Source organism: Lynx rufus, unplaced genomic scaffold (assembly GCF_022079265.1).
Source record: "Lynx rufus isolate CCGP_SWC_20201006 ecotype Redwood Valley unplaced genomic scaffold, mLynRuf1.p SCAF_9, whole genome shotgun sequence".
Lineage (NCBI taxonomy): Eukaryota > Metazoa > Chordata > Mammalia > Carnivora > Felidae > Lynx > Lynx rufus.
Genome location: NW_025814897.1, coordinates 65,995,471 through 66,013,660, shown reverse-complemented (window position 1 = coordinate 66,013,660; position 18,190 = coordinate 65,995,471). Strand labels below are relative to the sequence as shown.

At 45.1% G+C, this 18,190-nt stretch overlaps 1 protein-coding gene across 2 annotated transcripts in view; it reads left to right on the top strand.

Moving 5' to 3' along the window:
• DENND5A (DENN domain containing 5A) overlaps positions 1 to 16,941 on the top strand; it is a 118,659-nt gene extending 101,718 nt beyond the window's left edge. For both annotated transcript variants that reach the window (XM_047070056.1, XM_047070057.1), the window contains 11 exons: positions 1,558 to 1,642; positions 4,409 to 4,493; positions 5,168 to 5,296; positions 9,603 to 9,724; positions 10,935 to 11,080; positions 11,653 to 11,771; positions 12,182 to 12,363; positions 12,992 to 13,074; positions 13,568 to 13,691; positions 14,236 to 14,404; positions 15,907 to 16,941. In XM_047070056.1, coding sequence (XP_046926012.1) covers positions 1,558 to 1,642; positions 4,409 to 4,493; positions 5,168 to 5,296; positions 9,603 to 9,724; positions 10,935 to 11,080; positions 11,653 to 11,771; positions 12,182 to 12,363; positions 12,992 to 13,074; positions 13,568 to 13,691; positions 14,236 to 14,404; positions 15,907 to 16,090 — 1,428 coding nt within the window. In that variant the 3' untranslated portion in view covers positions 16,091 to 16,941. The remainder of the gene's footprint in view (positions 1 to 1,557; positions 1,643 to 4,408; positions 4,494 to 5,167; positions 5,297 to 9,602; positions 9,725 to 10,934; positions 11,081 to 11,652; positions 11,772 to 12,181; positions 12,364 to 12,991; positions 13,075 to 13,567; positions 13,692 to 14,235; positions 14,405 to 15,906) is intronic.
• The last annotated feature ends 1,249 nt before the right edge of the window (positions 16,942 to 18,190 follow it).

Below are 18,190 nucleotides of genomic sequence, written 5' to 3'. Positions count from 1 at the left end.
TTTTTCTCCTAAGATAGATCAAGTTGGTGGATGGAAACAAAATAAATACTCAGTATTCTCAAGGGACAAATCTTGAGACCTTAAAATCTTCGCATTCATTTGAGAGCATAAAACTTTCTTCAGAAAGTATAACTTCAAAAGTTAAATCTCTTTTAGACAGTCTGTATAGCATCATTATTGATAGCAGTGGCTCTGATATTACATAGATTGAAGCTTGAATCCCAACACTCTGCTTACTAGCTCTGTGATCTTTTACATGTTACTTAATCTTTGATCCCCAATTTGACCTTGTCTAAAGAAAATGAGGATAGAGCTACCTATCTTGTAGTATTGTTGAGAGCATTGAATAAAATATATTTTGAACATTTAATGTAGTACTTAGTTTATAGCAAGCCTCAAGACATGGTAACTTCTATTATTATTACTATTCTTTAAAATACAGAACTAAAGTCATTTATAAAATTATTATAATAAATCCTACTACTAAAACATAATACTACATTTATATTATGTCAGCTATATAGAAATATTTACCATGAATCTGATATAAAGTTTTTTCTTTAAGTCACATACAAGGGTCACTGTGTACTGCAGGATGGCTAGAAAAAGACAAAACAGTTACTGGATGGCCAGCTGGGCTCACTCACCACCTAGGCAAATTGCTCCCTCACATCAGGCTTGCAAATGCTAATCTAATCTGTGCCTTGGTAAAATGACAAATTGCTACATGTCTTAGTTTAAACTGCAACTCTTACATTTCCAAATGCTAAGGTTCTGTTACACTGACTGTAGTTAAGTACCTGCAGCCTTCTTCAACTTTACCTTCAAGAGTAAATCTTCATGACAGCTTCTCCTCAGCCTACACTAAAGACAATAATGCCTTTAAATATTTAAGGAAACTCAGGAGTTGTCATGGAATCTTATCGACTGGGTATTAGCTCCTATGTACAAAAACCATCATGCTCTACCCAAGCTGGCCTTTAACCAACTCAGAAGTTGATAGGTTATTTGCTTTTTTCTTTCTTATAAACTGGCCCATTCACAGATTCTATGTGGCCATGTCCTCCTTCCTGTTTCAAGTGGTGGGCCACTTCTCTTTTCTCCCTTCCATTCTTCTTTATATTTCCTCTGCATTTTAGTAGGGGGATATATTTGTATATGTTGCACTAGGTGTACATCAAGATAAGACATAGTACGATATTTTTTACTAAAAGCCCATATCTATATGTTTTATCTATGACTCTGTTCACTGGATGGATGCCTTGGTCTCTGAAATCTAAACTGACAGGAGTTTCGGGGCACCTGGGTGGCTCAGTCGGTTCAGCACCCAACTTCGTTCGGGTCATGGTCTCACAGTTCATGGGTTCGAGCCCCACGTTGGGCTCTGTGCTGAGAGCTCAGAGCCTGGAGCCTGCTTTGGATTCTATGTCTCCCTCTCTTTGCCCCTCGCCCGCTCATGCACTCTCTTTCTCTCTCTCTCTCTCTTAAAAATAAATAAATATTAGAGAAAAATTTTTTTAACTGACAGGAGTTTCTTCTCCCTTGTGTTGGTTCCAGGGGAAATCAGCCTTGTGGTCCCACCTGTTACATTATCAGGAAAACCGGCAGAGAAAACTCACATCAGGAAGCCTCAGTACCTCAGGTAAGTTGGTCTCTGTAGCATTGGGGAGAGCCCCCTTCATCCATTTTCCCATCTCCCACTGGAGTGATTATCTGCGGTACACTATTCCAGGTCAATGAAGCCTTTGTCTGGAATGTTTTCTTTTTTAAATATTAAGCTACTTGGCTCTCTGACCACAGAGTGTGCCAAAGCAATGGGTTTTGCTTTCATGATGTGTTTCTATACTTTTTTTTTTTTTTTTTGAGTAAATTCTACACCCAACATGATGCTTAAACTCATGACCCTAAGATCGAGAGTCGCATGCTCTACTGACTGAGCCAGCCAGGCGTCCCTGTCTCTATACCCTTTTGATGAGTGAGATAGGTGACTTATATCAGCAAAAGGCCAGTGTTTATAAATTTTCTTTTTTAACGTTTATTTATTTTTGAGACAGGGACAGAGCATGAACAGGGGAGGGTCAGAGAGAGGGAGACACAGAATCTGAAGCAGGCTTCAGGCTCTGAGCTGTCAGCACAGAGCCCGACGCGGGGCTAGAACTCATGGACTGCGAGATCATGACCTGAGCTGAAGTCGGCCGCTTAACCGACTGAGCCACCCAGGCGCCCAAGGCCAGTGTTTAAATGAATTTAGGTTTTCAGTGAATTTGTGTGTTACTGGTGTCCTGTGTTTGGAATAGGTTGTCTTCATAGGTTTTTGTTTTATTTCTCTGAAGTGGGCATTGAGATGATCTATCAGTTAAGAGAGCCTGTTTGTCAATGTGTTCTACCTTGGAGTTCCTCAGAGTCAAGGCCTGATGTGAATGATCCCTTAAACACTTCTTTTTCCATTTCTAATTTAATAAAAATATTAGAGTTGGCAGGGACCCCAGAGATTATCTAGTCCAGCCCCTTTATTTTACAAGAGGAGGAAACCGGGATCCAGGAGGAATTGAATTTTTTCAGGATCACACAGGGCATTCATGGAAGAGGCCAGATTAGGAGCCAGGCCTCTTGTCTCCTGGTCTGGTGTTCATTCTGTAGTGCCCCTTCCAAGACAATACTCCTCCTTCCTTTACTTCTTAGCAGCATCTCCCCTTTGCATCATCCTTCATTTTCTTCTCTCTGCCAGGAAGTTTGTTTACTTTTCTTGGGTGTTCTTATCCTAATGGTAAAGATCAGTTCAAATGGAAGTAAAGAGTAGGCATGAATTCCGTGGTTTCTTTCCTCTTGAGCTAATTGACTTCAGCTAGCACTGAAAGTGGGGAGACTAGTTGGCTGGAAACCAGGTACAAGAGCTTCCTAAGCAGCTTGATGAGGAGTTCTTTCATCTATTCTATGGATATTGGAACAAAAATTCTTCTCAGGAAGGCTATAGAAGTTACTGCTGAGGGATAGACTATATAGCCAAAAATTCTCAACAGTTAAATGATGAAGATACTATGTTTTATGTATTGGACCAGACATATGGATATAAATATACAAGCATACCTCAGAAATATTGTGGGTTTGGTTCTAGACTACCACAAAAAAAACTGAATATTATAAGGAAGTGAGTCAGGTGAATTATTTGGTTTCCCATTGCATATAAAAGTTATATTAATGCTACACTGAAGTCTGTTAAGTGTGCAATAACATTATGTCTAAAAAATGTATATACCTTGATTTAAAAATATAGCTAAAAACAATGCTAACCATCCGTTGGAGCTATCAGCAAGTCATAGTCATGGATCACAGATCACCATAACAAATATAATGACAATGAAAAATTTTGACATATTGTGAGAATTACCAGAGTGTGACACAAAGACATGAAGTGAGCAAATGCTGTTAGAAAAATGGTGCCAGGGCACCTGGGTGGCTCAGTTGGTTGAGTGTCTTGAGTCTCTTGATTTTGGCTCAGGTCATGATCCCAGGGTTGTGGGATTGAGCCCTGTGTCGGGCTCTGCACTAAGCATGGAGCCTACTTGGGATTCTCTCTCTCCCTCTGCCCCTCTTTCCCACTCATGTGCTCTCTCTCTCTCTAAAATAATAATAATAGGGGTGCCTGGGTGGCTCAGTCGGTTAAGCACCCGACTTTGGCTCAGGTCATGATCTCATGGTTCACAAGTTTGAGCCCCACATCAGGTACTCTGCTGTCAGCACAGAGCCCGCTTAGGATCCTCTGTCCCCATCTCTGCCTGCCCCTCCCCCGCTCTCTCCCTTTCTCTTTTAAAAATAAATAAAAACATTAAATAACAATAATGATAATAAAAATGGTGCCAGTAGACTTGCTTGACACAGCGTTGCCACAGACCTTCAATTTGCAAAAAACACAGTATCTGTGAAGCACAATAAAGCAAAGCATAATAGAATGAGGTATGCTTGTGTCTAGAGATCCTAAGCATTCTGAAACATGTTCTTTACGCATTTGCTTGGCTCTTTTGTAGCCCATTTTGAGGCAAGACCAAGTACATGAGTAGTAGCTCCAAATGGAAATAGTGCTTCCATAGGTTAGTGATGAGAACATGCTGGATTAGGAGCTAGAAGATCTGTGTTCCCTCCAGTCCTGATTTCGCCACTTGGTGACTGAGGCAAAGCAGTGTTCTCTGAATCAGTTCCCTTCTCTGTGATACTTTCCTTGGCTATCTAACATTAGAGGGTTAAATGAGATAATACGGGTAAGAGTATAACATCTGATACCTAGTAGGTACTTAATAAATATTCATGAAATGCTAAGTGTTACCAAAGTAACCATTTCCTGTACAAATTTGGGTAATCAGCTCTTTGGATAATCCTGTCTCTTGAGACATGAACAACTTTTTTGTTCTAGGAATACTTCTTGATTCAGAACGGAGGAAGTCTGATGCCAGCTCAGTCATGTCTCCCCTGCGAGTCTCCCTCATTCAGGATATGAGGTCAGTCTGGGTTCATATATAATAAACCACTAAAAGCCTGTTTTCAGTTACTCCTTAGGTGTCTACTTTACTTTTTTTAATTAAAAAATTTTTTTTAAATCTTTATTTACTTTTGAGAGAGGGAGAGACAGAGTGTGAGTGGGGGTAGAATACAGAGAGAGGGAGACACAGAATCCAAAACAGGCTCCAGGCTCTGAGCTGTCAGCACAGAGCCCGATGTGGGGCTCAAACTCATGAACGATGAGATCATGACCTGAGCTGGAGTCGGACTGAGCCATCCGGGCACCCCAGGTGTCTACTTTAAATAGCAGGGTCTCAGTGACTTGGGCTTCTATAGCCTCTCTGTTAACCAGGAAGCCCTCCTTATTGGTCTTGTGCTTCATGATGCTGTTGTAGAGCTATACAAGCAATTGGGTTTCCTGACAGTTTTGGCGAATTATACCAGAGTTATCACAAGACCTTAGGGTTCCAGGGTTAGCTTGGCTTTTTGAGAACTGTGTTATTCCCCCTCAGCCCCCCAAATTGTAGTGAGCCTATCTGCAAAGCTACATGGAAGCTGAGGATTTAGAGAACAAGAGAGATGGGCTCTCACCAGGCTTCCTTGACTTTACAGGGGAGGTATTAGTTCATTTTCTACCCCAGTCCCCATCTCCTTTTTTCTATTCTCCCTTCAGGCACATCCAGAACATCGGGGAAATCAAGACTGATGTGGGAAAGGCTAGAGCGTGGGTGCGATTGTCAATGGAAAAAAAGTTACTTTCCAGACACCTGAAGCAGCTTCTCTCAGACCATGAGCTCACCAAGTAAGGCCATTCCACCTAGATTAGAACCAGGCTCCCAGGAATGGTGGGGAGAGATTGGAAACTCTTGTGTGGGAAGGGAGAATATTCACTACATCATTTCTGTTGTATTCAGCTGAACTCAAATTGCATATGAAGGTTTTGTAGCTTTTCCTCTTCTCCCTCTTTATCTATAGAGGAAAAATTCTATGTTTGTTCTTCCTACCTTTTTAAATCTGCATGTCCCCAAATAGCTTTCTTAAAGAGATAATGAGAAGGATGGGGTCCTTATTGGGTACTTGAGAGTTTTGGGGCTCCCTTCTCCTTACTGCACCCAGGTGATTTGTATACCTCTTAGGCACAGGGCATTTTTTGGTCTCTTTCCTGTCCTAGGGAGGAAAGGATTAGAGAATGAAAAGAAAACTTCTAAGAGCTCCCCTTATCTGTTTTGTTCTCTCCTGAGCTCAGGGCCAGCCCAAGTCCTTACTCTTTCTCTTTCCACCCTGTCTGAGTCTCCCTAGAGCTCAAAAGGGCTTTCAGTTAACCTTCCTAGGCCCTCTCTCTCCACGCTTTCCACCTAGAAAGAGTAAGGGGAGAGATTCCATCACACTCACACTCGCAGGGGCCATTAGCCTACAGTTACCTTCTCTGGATTTGATATTCCTTGTATACTTTCTGTACCCTAGTTACCAGGGGAGGAGCAGGAAGGAGGGCTGTCCTTCTCTGCCTCTTGGACTACCACCTCTCTACCTTTTTCTATGTTTGGCTCTTTCTTCATTGGCAAACCTGTTGGGCACTTTTGTTTAACATTTCCGTAGACATCTTTTCATGGTGTCCTTTATTATTGACTTCTCCAAGGATGATAAAGCAGAGGAGTGGACCTTGGTGAAATTTAGTGTAGCCAGTTGATTAAACCTGCAGAATCTATTTTTATTCAAAGTGAAAATAAAATTTTTTAGATTGTTTATTGTGTATAAATAACAAGCAAGAGTTAGGTTTAAAACTTTGATAGGTTAGAGTGCTTACCTTGAGAGGTTTTAAAACAGCAATTCTTACAGAACTTAAAAATTAAAAAAAATTTTTTTTAATGTTTATTTTTGAGAGAGAAGGAGACAGAACACAAGCAGAAGAAGGGCAGAGAGAGAGGGGAGACACAGAATCCAAAGCAGGCTCCTGGATCTGAGCTGTCAGCATAGTGCCTGATGCAGGGGCTTGAACTCAAGAACGATGGGATCATGACCTGAGATGAAGTCAGACGCTTAACTGACTGAGCCACCCAGGCGCCCCATTAAAGCACTTAGATTTGATTGCCTATAGATACATAAGGGTTTAGGAATAAAATTTGGAGATTGGGAGAACAACTAAAAGAGAACAAGTGAACATGTAAGTGTGGAATTTGGAATGGACGTGTTTGAATTCCACCTTCTGGGGACAATTGTGCGTGGTTAAAAAAAAAGAAAAAAAATCAGTGTAGCAGGACAGGGCAGCAAGTCTTTCCTGCTGGCCAGTGTGGGCGTCGTCATCAGGAGGACAGAGAAGCATCTGAGAGGGGGTCAAGCATAAGAACTTTGTGAAGTCTGGGGCAGTGTATAGGTCTAGGGTATGTTTGATCTTAAAGGCCTAGGCAATAGCAAATAAGGCACAGACCTTGGTCAGGAGGCTAATTTTTCTTTCTTTTTCTCTTCTTTTCTCTTTTTCTCTTTTTCTCTTTTTCTCTTTTTCTCTTCTCTTCTCTTCTCTTCTCTTCTTTTTCTTTCTTTCTTTTTTAAATTTTGGTTTCTTTAAACCATAGCCCTATTAGAGGAAATAAGCTCAGAAGTTACTCAGTCCTAGAAACTTTCCATCTGATATCCTGGCCCCAGTGCTGCTCCAGTGAATGGAAAATGAGTTTTGCTGCCACAGATTGTATTTTGGATGGGGTATGGGGAGAAAAAAGGGGCCTTTCATCAAAACCTGCTTACTCCTTCTCCCTATCCTGTTCTCTCTTATCTTTCTCTTCAGTCGACTTAAAGTTTTAGCCACATCATACCACTCACCCTTCTCAGGATGTCTTTAGTCCTTTCAGGGCCTGGTCAGTTTTCTTTGCCAGAGTTTGCCTAGATGCTCCAGAGACTTGGTCTCTTCTTCCTCCAGGCACCCATAGCATTTGTCACAGTATTTGTTCAAACCTGCTTCACCACTGATGGGCTGTATTATTATCTAGTTGCTTGCTGCTTATTACAGTTTGCTTTCATTGAGGGCATGAATGAGCATGCTGCCTAGCACCTAGAAGGTATTAAATTGGGCACATAAAATGTGTGCATAACTGCATAGACAGGAGGAGGTAGCCTTGGAGAGTGTATCTTGATAGAATGGTCCTGACTCTGTGATTTCCAGGTACCCTCCAACACTGTTGGCAGCTTGGAGAAGGGGGTAAGGTTGAGGCAGGATAAGGGAGCTGTATAGTTTAGGGGGAAAAGTTAGCTCCTATACAGTGAGCTCATGTGGTTTCTCCTTGACCTCCCTACAGTGATGCTGTGTGGTAGCTGCTCTACCTTGACACTCACTTTGCATGACTGCTGTGACCTTATACTATCCTGTTCTTTTTCTCCCCCTACTCTTTCCAGGGTGTTGGCTTCCACATTCCTCAGTTCTCTGCATGCACACACATTCTTTTCACACTTTTTCTCTCACTTAGTGATCTCACCTATTCTCATGACTTCTGTTACCTATCTGGTGACTTCCACATCTGAAGCTCAAGCTTTGACTTTTCTTCTGAGCTCCAGTCCTGCATTTATTTCCATTCAGATATCTTACCTTTAGCTCAGAGAGAACAAAACCAAGTTCCACAGAGTCTTCACCATAACCACCTTTCAATTTTTTTTTGTTAATGTCACCACTCTTCTCTCTGAATCTGCTTTGAAATTTGGGGTCTAGTTTGACTCCTTGCTTTGCTTTACCTTCCACATGCACATTTCAGGTCCTTAACTTCTGCCTCCACCTGTTTTCTTATCTGGTGCTGCTGTCTTAGTTTTACTTGTATGCCCTTTCACCCCTCAGCTACACTAAAATGAAATTATCTGAAATTGGTTGTGGCTTTCTACTTCTAAGGTAAATTGCCAAAACTGACTACTTGTAGGGCAAGTTGCAAACTCTTTAGCCTGACTATTTAGAGTCTTTCTTCATTTGACTGTGGCCTAACCTTTCAGCCTCATTGCTAACTGATCACCTCCCTGGGTCCTCAACTCCAGCCAAACTGGTTTTCACACCCCGTCCTCTTTCTTCTGCAACTCCTGTCTAAATTCATGCTGTCCTTTAGGCCTTTCCTTTTCTAGGACCACTGAAGCTTATTGCTCTTTAAATTCCCAGAGAGAGCCTTTCATTTGCACCTCATTATGGGCAGTGTTATACCATGGCCTTTACCTAATTTATTCACCTGGACTGTATTTGAGGATAGGTGTTTCTCTCTCCAGCACTTGCATATAGTAGGCCCTGGCTGGTGAATTAATCTCTTGGGTGTGCCTTATAAATAGAACCTCACAGGTTTACTAAATCTCTACCTCTTTGGCCATGGTGATTGCAGTCTTGGCAGCCAAGATGGTTACCTTCTTGGATTCTCTGTGTGTTTCTCTGTGCTGAAGGCCTGTGCACATGGCTATTTATGTCCCCTCTATTTGGGGAAGGTATCATTACTGTTGCAAAGTGTCTACAATGTCAGGCAAAGGAGTTGGCCTTTGATAAATAAGTGAGGATGGGGATGGGGATAGGAGAAAATTTGAAAAGAGGGGAAGGACATGATGTGTGCAGCTCTTCCTTGCCTGTGACCTGGGTCATTCCCTTTATTAACTCTGAAACTGTCCTGTGCTTACATTCACATTCAGAACAGTGTTCTGACTCAGGGGTCTTAGGTCTGCTGAGGGTGTGAGGCTGGCTCTGGTAATGAATGGCAGTCACAGACCTTCTGCCATTGCTATTCCCACAGCGCACACTAGCTAGTGATGCCTTAGCTAGAAGCCTGAGAAGGCCTGTGTCATTCCTGAGGGGTGATAGTTCCAGCCCCCAGTTTAGGAAAGGAGGTCCCATGACCTCTGACACCACATTATAGTAGCATCAACCCTTAGATACAGGTAGAGTTTGGTTTTTATTGTTCCTGCTGTAGTTTCAGCCACTTTCTCTCTAGCCCTCATTTCAATGGAGAAGCCGGCTTTGTTCCATTTTTTAGGTGGCTCTAAGGAACTTGAAGCTTGACATCTTACTCTTCCCTTAGCTGTCTCCTTCCAGAACTGAGTAATTCTAGTCTCTTTCCCCTCCTTTTGGCTGGGGGACTGATGTATTGCCTCCTCTCCGACAGAAAGTTGTACAAGCGCTATGCCTTCCTGCGCTGTGACGACGAGAAGGAGCAGTTCCTCTATCACCTCCTCTCTTTCAATGCCGTTGATTACTTTTGCTTCACCAATGTCTTCACAACTATCCGTGAGTAGCCCTGTGTTCCCCAACTAGCCTTCTCAATGCCAATCTTCATGAGCTTGCTGGAGGCTAACTCACTGTCCCCTTTTTAAAGAAAGAAGATTGCCACTTGCACTTTCTACTTCCCTTTGGCTTCTGTGGCAGAGAGGTGCATTAGCCCTCCTTGGAAGTTGTTTTTTCTCCAAAGCTTCTTATTCTTGTTCTTAACTGGGAAGTTCAGTCTTTTTGGCCATTGTATTGTTACTGTTGTCCTAGTACTGCTCTGGGGACCTAAGGCAATGAAGGTGGAGTGGAGTCGGGCGGTTGGTGAAGTTCACTGCCCTGTTTGTACACCTGTAAAGAAATCTCCCTTTTGTTTTGGGCTGAGGGAATCATTCAGCATCCTGGGTTTCAGACCAGCCCACAGGGAAAGACAACTCCTCCTGAAGTAGCAGAAAAAAATCTAGGTTGTGGTGGGAGATTTGGGTCCAGGCCTTGCTGTGTCCTAACTCATTATATTTCTGTGAGCAGAGTCGATCTCTGCTGTGGGCCTAAGTCTCTGTTTACAGAGTGGGGAAGAGGGTTCAGTATGGTCTAAGGAAGGGCCTTGAAGCCTTACCTTTCTTTGGTGCCAGGATGCCCTGTTCGGTAGGGGGTAGTCTCTGAATTTGCCCCATGGCTCATTGTGTGGCCAGTGACTCAGCAGCTTCAGCAGTGTGGAATCTTGTTTCTACATGACACCCATCCTCCCTCTCAGAGATGAGGGTTTATAGGCTACAGGAGAAACAGCACTGTACTGGAGCTTAGGAGATTCAGGGGAACGATTTCCCTCTCGGTACCTCAGAAAAGGCATTGTAAGACCAGTATGGCCTCTCTGGAGATTGTTATTAGAGTTCATGAGGTTATAGACTAAAAAGTGCTCTCCAAAGCAATTCAATACAACATGGAGTTGGTGATACTATTTAGGGAACAAGTTCACTTAGCTCTGGGCCTAAAGATGGGTTTGGATCTTTGATGTTTGGGTAGTAACCCTAAGAGGAGTGAGACTGAGGGTAGGATTGGCTAATATTCTAAGCCAGCCAGAGATTAGGTCCTGGGACCTACTGCTCCCAGCTCCGCTGGGGCCAGTACAATAGGGGCCACAGTCATGCCAGCACACCTGGACAGGTCAGGGCCCTTTCAGGTATGGGAGGGATTCCTGATCCTTCTCAATGCCTTTGTGGCTTCCCCAAAACAGTGATCCCGTACCATATCCTGATTGTACCGAGCAAGAAGCTGGGGGGCTCCATGTTCACCGCCAACCCATGGATCTGCATCTCTGGAGAACTGGGTGAAACACAGATCCTGCAGATTCCCAGGAACGTGTTAGAGATGACTTTTGAGGTATGTGTTATCCAGGGACCACAACCCTAGGCTCAGTGGGGATCTGAGTTTGTAACAGCTGCCTACAGAAGTTTTCTGCATGGTTTTATGGTGGTCTTGCCCTTATAGTATTATGCATCAACACAGTTGACCTGTCCTGAGATGATCAGAGGCCGGAGTCAAGGATTGGCCCAAGAACGAGGGAGCCCACCCTGTCTAAGTGGTCTCTGGCTGGAAGGCACTTACTCATCTGGACTTGCGTGTCTCCCTGCCCATGGTGTATTGAGAAATCCCCAAGAATTCTTTCAGTTGCTGAGCCTGTGTCACAGACAGCTCTGAATCTCAGACTGCTTCTGCTCTTAGGCCCTATTCTTCCTCTAGGTAGTAGCACCTTCTTTCTCAGTCATTTCCCCCTCATGAGACAGTGCTGTACTACCAGCCTTAGTGGTAGGTGGAGCCATGAGTTCTTCCTCTGCAGATGCTGAGGGGCCAGATTGCAGGCAACCAGTCAGATCTGTGCCTCTGAGCAATGCCTTTCTTTTCTCTTATTTTCTTGACCTACGTGCCTTCTTTATCTGACTGTTCTTTCACAGTGCCAGAACTTAGGGAAGCTCACTACGGTACAGATAGGCCATGACAACTCTGGACTGTATGCCAAATGGTTGGTGGAATATGTGATGGTCAGGAATGAGATCACAGGACATACCTACAAGTAAGTGTTCCCTCGGCTAAGATATCTAAGATAGTGGGGCAAGGTGTACTGCCAGGTGCCAGGGGCTGTGTTTGATCTGTGGGTATGTGGAGTTCTCAAGAAGACTCTTTAGGTTGTGGTGGACTGAGGGAACTTCCTGTTTGGCCCTGTCTTATGTGCCTGAAAAGAATTAGGAGAGATTTCCAAGCAAAGATATATGATGTTGCTGTACACAGGTTCCAGGCCACCCATCATTCAGGTGGCTTCTCGATGATGCACAGTGGGATGAATGGGCAGGGTCTTGAGGGATCCCTAGCCTGGTTTCAGAGCCTGTCTCCAAGGTTTGGCTTTTTGATGGCTTTTGCTGAGCAGCAAGGAGAAGGGACACTGGAGGAACTGGCAACTCTGACAGGCCATTGCCTGACCTTTAGGTTCCCATGTGGCCGGTGGTTGGGAAAGGGCATAGACGACGGGAGCCTGGAGCGGGTCCTGGTTGGGGAGCTGCTCACGTCCCAGCCTGAGGTGGATGAGAGACCGTGCCGGACCCCGCCCCTGCAGCAGTCCCCTAGTGTCATCCGGAGGCTCGTTACCATCTCACCCAACAACAAGCCCAGTAAGTGGGAGGAGGGCTGGGCCCTTGTGCTACCCAGGTGGGGGATGTGGACACATTTCTGGAAGCCCTGATATGGGTGTCCAGATCCCAGCCTATGCAGCTGCCTCAGGAACCAGCTGTTCTAGCAAAGTAGCCTTAGGCATTTGTCACCTTCCTCTCAAGAATCAGTGTGTATGTGTCAGGCTGAGGGGGTGTCACACTCCTTAGAGGTCTGGAAGGAGAAGGGAGAGTTCATACAGCCTGCCCTGGTCCTCTGTACCATTTTGTTTATGATTCTAGAAAGGAGAGGGATCTACTTTCTGGCCTTGTCCTTCATGATTCCTGGGCCTCGCAGCCAAGTTGTGGCCCTCTTTTGGTTGCCAAAGATTCCAGGGTAAAATGGGAAATAAACTTTACCTGTATCTTTTAGAGACGAACTCTAAGGTATTAGCTTTTGCTTTCCCCCCAAGATTTTAGGAAGGACTAGCTTAGCAAAGTTGGATAGGCAAGAGCCACTGTTTCCAGGGTCCAGCTTCCCAGTGTCCTGCTTCTCCCATGAGCCCTTCCTATGTCCTCAGTCCTGTGCTCAGTCAGCTAAGCACTATTAGCCTCTGAGATTGGTTAGGGATGTCTTCTTGATTTTTATCAGAGCTGAACACTGGGCAGATCCAGGAGTCCATCGGGGAGGCAGTCAATGGAATTGTGAAGCACTTCCATAAGCCTGAGAAAGAGGTGAGCCTTTCTGCCCTCCAAACCTGGGCTTTATATTGAATAAGAGAGAATGATCTTTTTCCAGGGCCATGTACTATGGGCAACGCGGAGTCTAGAGTGTGTGTCTCAGTTTGACATTGAGCAGATTGTTTCCTCAGGGGCCTCTGCCTTAGGTTACCCTGTTTTCACTATACACTGATGACCCAACAGAGTCCCTGGGCCCCTAATGAACAGTGTGTGTTCCTGTCTTCTTCTGGATTTGTCTGAGCCTCGCTGAACGGAGGTCACTCTGACTTTGTCCCACTTCTGAGGACCCAGATCCATCATCTGTTCATTAGCTATTCACTGACAGCTGCTCTGTGTCATTCACTGTGCCGGGTACTGGGGGAAATAGACAAGATCCAGCCTATCTTTTGCTGCCCTCCCAGCTGTGGGCTATGGGTTTGGGGAAGCAGTGGTGGGAAGGCAGTTTGGCTGAGGCAAGCCTGGCACTCTCTCCTGTTTCCTTCCATAGCGAGGCAGTCTGACGCTGTTGCTCTGTGGAGAATGTGGCCTTGTCTCGGCCCTGGAACAGGCTTTCCAACATGGATTTAAATCCCCCCGGCTCTTCAAAAATGTCTTCATTTGGGATTTCTTGGGTGAGTTGGACCAGGGTCTGAGGGTGGGAAAGCATGCAGAGACATGGGAACTCACCAACATAATGTGGGTGCTGAACGCTGGAATCTGAGAGGCAGAAGTCCAACCAGGTGACTCTCAAATTAGATCTGTTGTTTGTTTGCCTTGACTTTTCTTGAAGTTACTCAGTCCTCACACTTTCTCCTTGTAGGTCCAAAAGGCCAGTTGATAGCATTTGGAGCCCAAACACTGTGTTGTACCCACTTGAAGAATTTTTATACAAGAAGTTTCTCCCTTAAGGGTTTCTTTTTTCTTTTTTTTTCTTTTTTATCTTCAGAGTAGAGAAAGGACCATTTTCTATCAAGGGCCACATAAAGAAATTTAAAACCTAAGAACAGGGACTTTACATTTTGAAATGTGACCAATGATGTCAAAATGTTCATGTTATTCACATTAAGTTACCTAGCATCAACATGGAGAGGCCCATGGCTAGTGGCCTGCAGGGCAGTCATGGATGGGTTGGTTTTGAGAGCCTTTGTCACTGGCAAACTTTTCTGCTCTTCACAGAAAAAGCACAAACCTATTATGAGACTTTGGAGCAGAACGAACTTGTCCCTGAGGAAAACTGGCATACAAGGGCCCGGAACTTCTGCCGATTTGTCACTGCAATCAATAATACTCCCCGGAACATTGGCAAGGACGGCAAGTTTCAGATGCTGGTGTGCTTGGGAGCCAGGTACTACAGCCTCATGGCCCAGAGTGCACGGCGCCACCTTGGAGGTGGTGCTGGGAGCCTAGTGTGGTGCAGGGGGTGGGAGCGGCTAATGACCAGATGCCGCCCAGCAGGTGAGACCTTGGAAACCCTTAATTTCCTTCATGTACCAAGCCTATGTGTGGGGATGTGTAGGGGTGGCAGTGAGGGTGTGTGTAACTGCGTGGAGGCCCATTTTGATGGGAAGGAATAAAACCATCCCACTGGTGAAATTTGAAGTAGAGTATATCTAGTCATTCCTTCCAACAACCATTCAAATGTTTCAGGCCTGATGGAAGACAGTGGGAATGAGCTGAATAAAACATGGTCCCTACCATTTAGAAGCTTACTTGTCCTAATTAAGTACAGTATAAGGCAGAAGGTTGTGAGAGTCCCAAAAGGAGCATTCATAAGGTATGCTGAAACTGTAGAGGAGAAAGATCAGAGAGGGGAGGAGGTGGTATTTGAGTTGAGCCTTAATGGAAGGTAGAAGTGGGGAGAGAGTTTGAAGCAGACAGAACTAGCAGAGAGGCCCTAAAGGAAGCAAAGAGTGTGGGGTTAGGAAATAACAGGTAAACTTGGGAAGGGCGGTTGTAGGAAACAGTTGAAAGGATGGGGGCCTTGGGGAGCTGGGACAGGGAACCTTTCCATATTAGAACAGAGTTGTTTAAACAGGTGACTGAAATGATATGAATTTGATACCATGGGTGGTATGCATCAGAGTGGATAAGATTGTTAGGGACTATTCCAGTGGGTGACCTGAGGGTGTGAAAGCCAAATAAATTTAAGGCTTTAGTTTATTTGGGCCAGGGAAGAGAGGGAGTTGGCGTTGTACTTAAAAACGGACTCTGGAACCAGATTCACTAGGTTCATATTCTCAGACCAGCCATTTCCTAGCCATATGAACTTGGACAAGCTACTTAACCTTTGTCAATTTCTTCATCTATAAAGTGGGGATAGTAATAGCACTAATAGCACCTACCTCATATCACAGGGTTGTTACGAAGGTTAAATCTCTTAAAACAGTGTCTGGCACATGCCAAATGCTATGTGGATGTGAGCTCTTAGGATTATTCTGGTGGTGATAGCTCTGGGGAGGAGTAGTGCTCTGGGACAGATGGGCTGTTGAGATGGAGGAGGTGGTGTTGATTGGTCCTGGAGTCTGGTTGGTGGTGGGCTAGTCTAGGGAGGCAGGGGGAGACAGGAGAGGAGGTGTGGGCCTTGTGGCAGGTAACTGGGTTGATTTGGCTCAGATTGGGTTGCTGTCCCTGGGACTGAGTAGTCCCTAATAGGAGCCTTTTAAAGCGATGTAAGGCCTCTTTGCCAAGAGCTATTAGGGGAAGGAAAGGGAGTTGGGGAAGCTATCCACTTCTCCAGCTTTAGACTTTGTTCAAGGAGTGATGGAGCAAGTTTCCTCCTTGGCCTTGTACTAACTGTCTCCCTTCCACTTCCCTTCTGACCCATCTGGACTGACCCTTCTCTGCCAGAGATCACCTCCTACACCACTGGATTGCCCTGCTGGCCGACTGTCCCATCACCGCACACATGTATGAAGATGTGGCGCTCATCAAAGACCACACACTTGTCAATTCCTTGATCCGCGTGCTGCAGACATTGCAGGAGTTCAACATCACGCTGGAGACGTCCCTTGTCAAGGGCATCGACATCTGACCTCCCAGCACCAGCTAGCAGTAGGACCAAGAGAGACTCACCCTGCAGCTCTGACCCTTCTACCCAAAGGGATTTAAGCGAGTTGAGCAGGAGACGGAGAGGAGATGTACACTCACTGTAAAAAGAAAAGTAGAGGATTTTTGGAATAAATAATCTATTTTAGAGTTTATTTGCTGATTTGCTTTTTACACACTTTCATGTGAAAGAGTGATAGGGAGAGGGAGACGAGGTTGGTGCCGCTTATTTTGAAGCTGGTGCCCTCCCTCGCCGTGGCCGCTGCTGGGAGCCTGCGGCCTCCCCAGACTGAGCCTGCATCGCGGGCGGGGCAGTTCTGCTTCCTCACTGCGCTGGTCATGAGGCCATTCCACATTGTTTTTAAACTAATGTTTTCTAGATTAACATTGTTACGGATATTTGGCTTTCACCGGCCACACACAGGTGTGCTGGGTGGGAAGCCCCAAGCTCCAATCAAAGGGATTTTTAGTAGTGCCTCTGTAAGCACTGATGAGTCAGTCCCACATCTTTTCTGTTTCTGTCAGTATTATTTGGAACGGAGACATGCCGGGATGCACCATCATGCAGAAGATCATGCTTCCTCTTGGCACACAGCTGCACAGAAGTAAACATAAGCATGTCTTAACAGGGTTTCTTTTTCTTTTTTTTCCTATTATTTATTTAACCCTCCATTGTGTGTTTTAAGTCTTTCTTTTTCTTTTCTTTTTTCTTTTTTTAAAGAAGGAAAAAGCTTGTCACAGTCTAACTGGCTATGTTATTATTGTTAAATTTATGTTGTTTTGCAACCTAGAAACCAGCTACAGTATGGCCCACTTAATAAAACACCTGAAACAAAACTGCATGGATCCCTGACTTTAATGGGGGTTTGTGAGCAATGGGTGGTGGGGGGCTACGGTTTGGTCTGTGTGAGAGGACCAGTGCGAGCTCCTCCCTCCGCAGCTGCCCAGGGTGCCCCTCAGGACCTGGCATCTCCTGGGTCTGGGTCCTTCCCACTGCAGCACCATGAGCTTTCATAGTTGTCAACTCAAATGGCTGTTTGAGAAGGATGCAAATAAGGGTTATTTTCCCACTCCACAGAGGAGGAGGCTGAGGCACAGAGGGGGAAAGACCTGGCCAAGGTTTCAAAGGTTGTCACTTGACTGAGACAAGAGTGGGTATTTCTTGAAGGGTAAGGAAGACCAGGGGTGGAAACATAAGGCACATGAGACCGTATCTGCCCTCAGGGGGAAAAAAAAAGATTTTTCTTGAGAGAAGGATTTGTTTTTCCCAGGATGATAGGTGGTAGAGCTTTATGAGGGTCCTGGAAACCAGCTTCCTTCAGTTTTATTCTTCAACCAAGCTGCTTTTGCAGGAAGTTCCAGAAATGTAGCATGGTCAGGTAGGTAGCGGGCTCAAACCAGTTCATATCCTCTTTTATGCTTCTGTGATTTTGCCTGTACTATTCTCTCTGCCTGGAATGCCTCCCCTGGTGCCTACTTCCTGTTCATTGTTCAAGGTCACTTTAGGAGTCACCCACTATGAAGCCTTCCCTAATCTTCCCTGGGCGCAGTTAATCATTCCGTCATTGTGTTCCTGTAGTTGCTTAGATGCTGGCACCTCCTATCTGGATTATCATTGCTGCTTTCATGTTGGGCCTACCTCCCTAGGCTGTGAGCTCCTGGAGGGGCCAGAGAAAGTCTGTCCTTCATCTCCCTCCCTGGTGACTGGCTGGTGGTGGTGAGTGCCTACCTAAGGCCTTTGAAGAGATGAGGAAAGGGACTGGTTTTGAGGACAGCTGCAGTGCAATATCCTGCCAGCAGGTGGTGTGAACGGGCCATGGGAGTCCAGTGTTTTGGAAGTTGGGGAGGTAGGCAGCATTTCTGGAGTGGGAAGGGAGATTCCTGGCTGGACAAGAGGGGCAGCATGGAACTCACTGAATGTATGTCTGTTGTGGGCCTAGGCCAGAGATGACCTTAAGCTAGGTGCTTTACACACAGACTTACCCCTTTTCCTCACAACTCTGTAAGGCAAGTATAGATTATTGCTGGTTTATAAGTGAGGAAATTGAGTGTCAGAGAAGTATACTTACTTGCCCAAGGCCACACA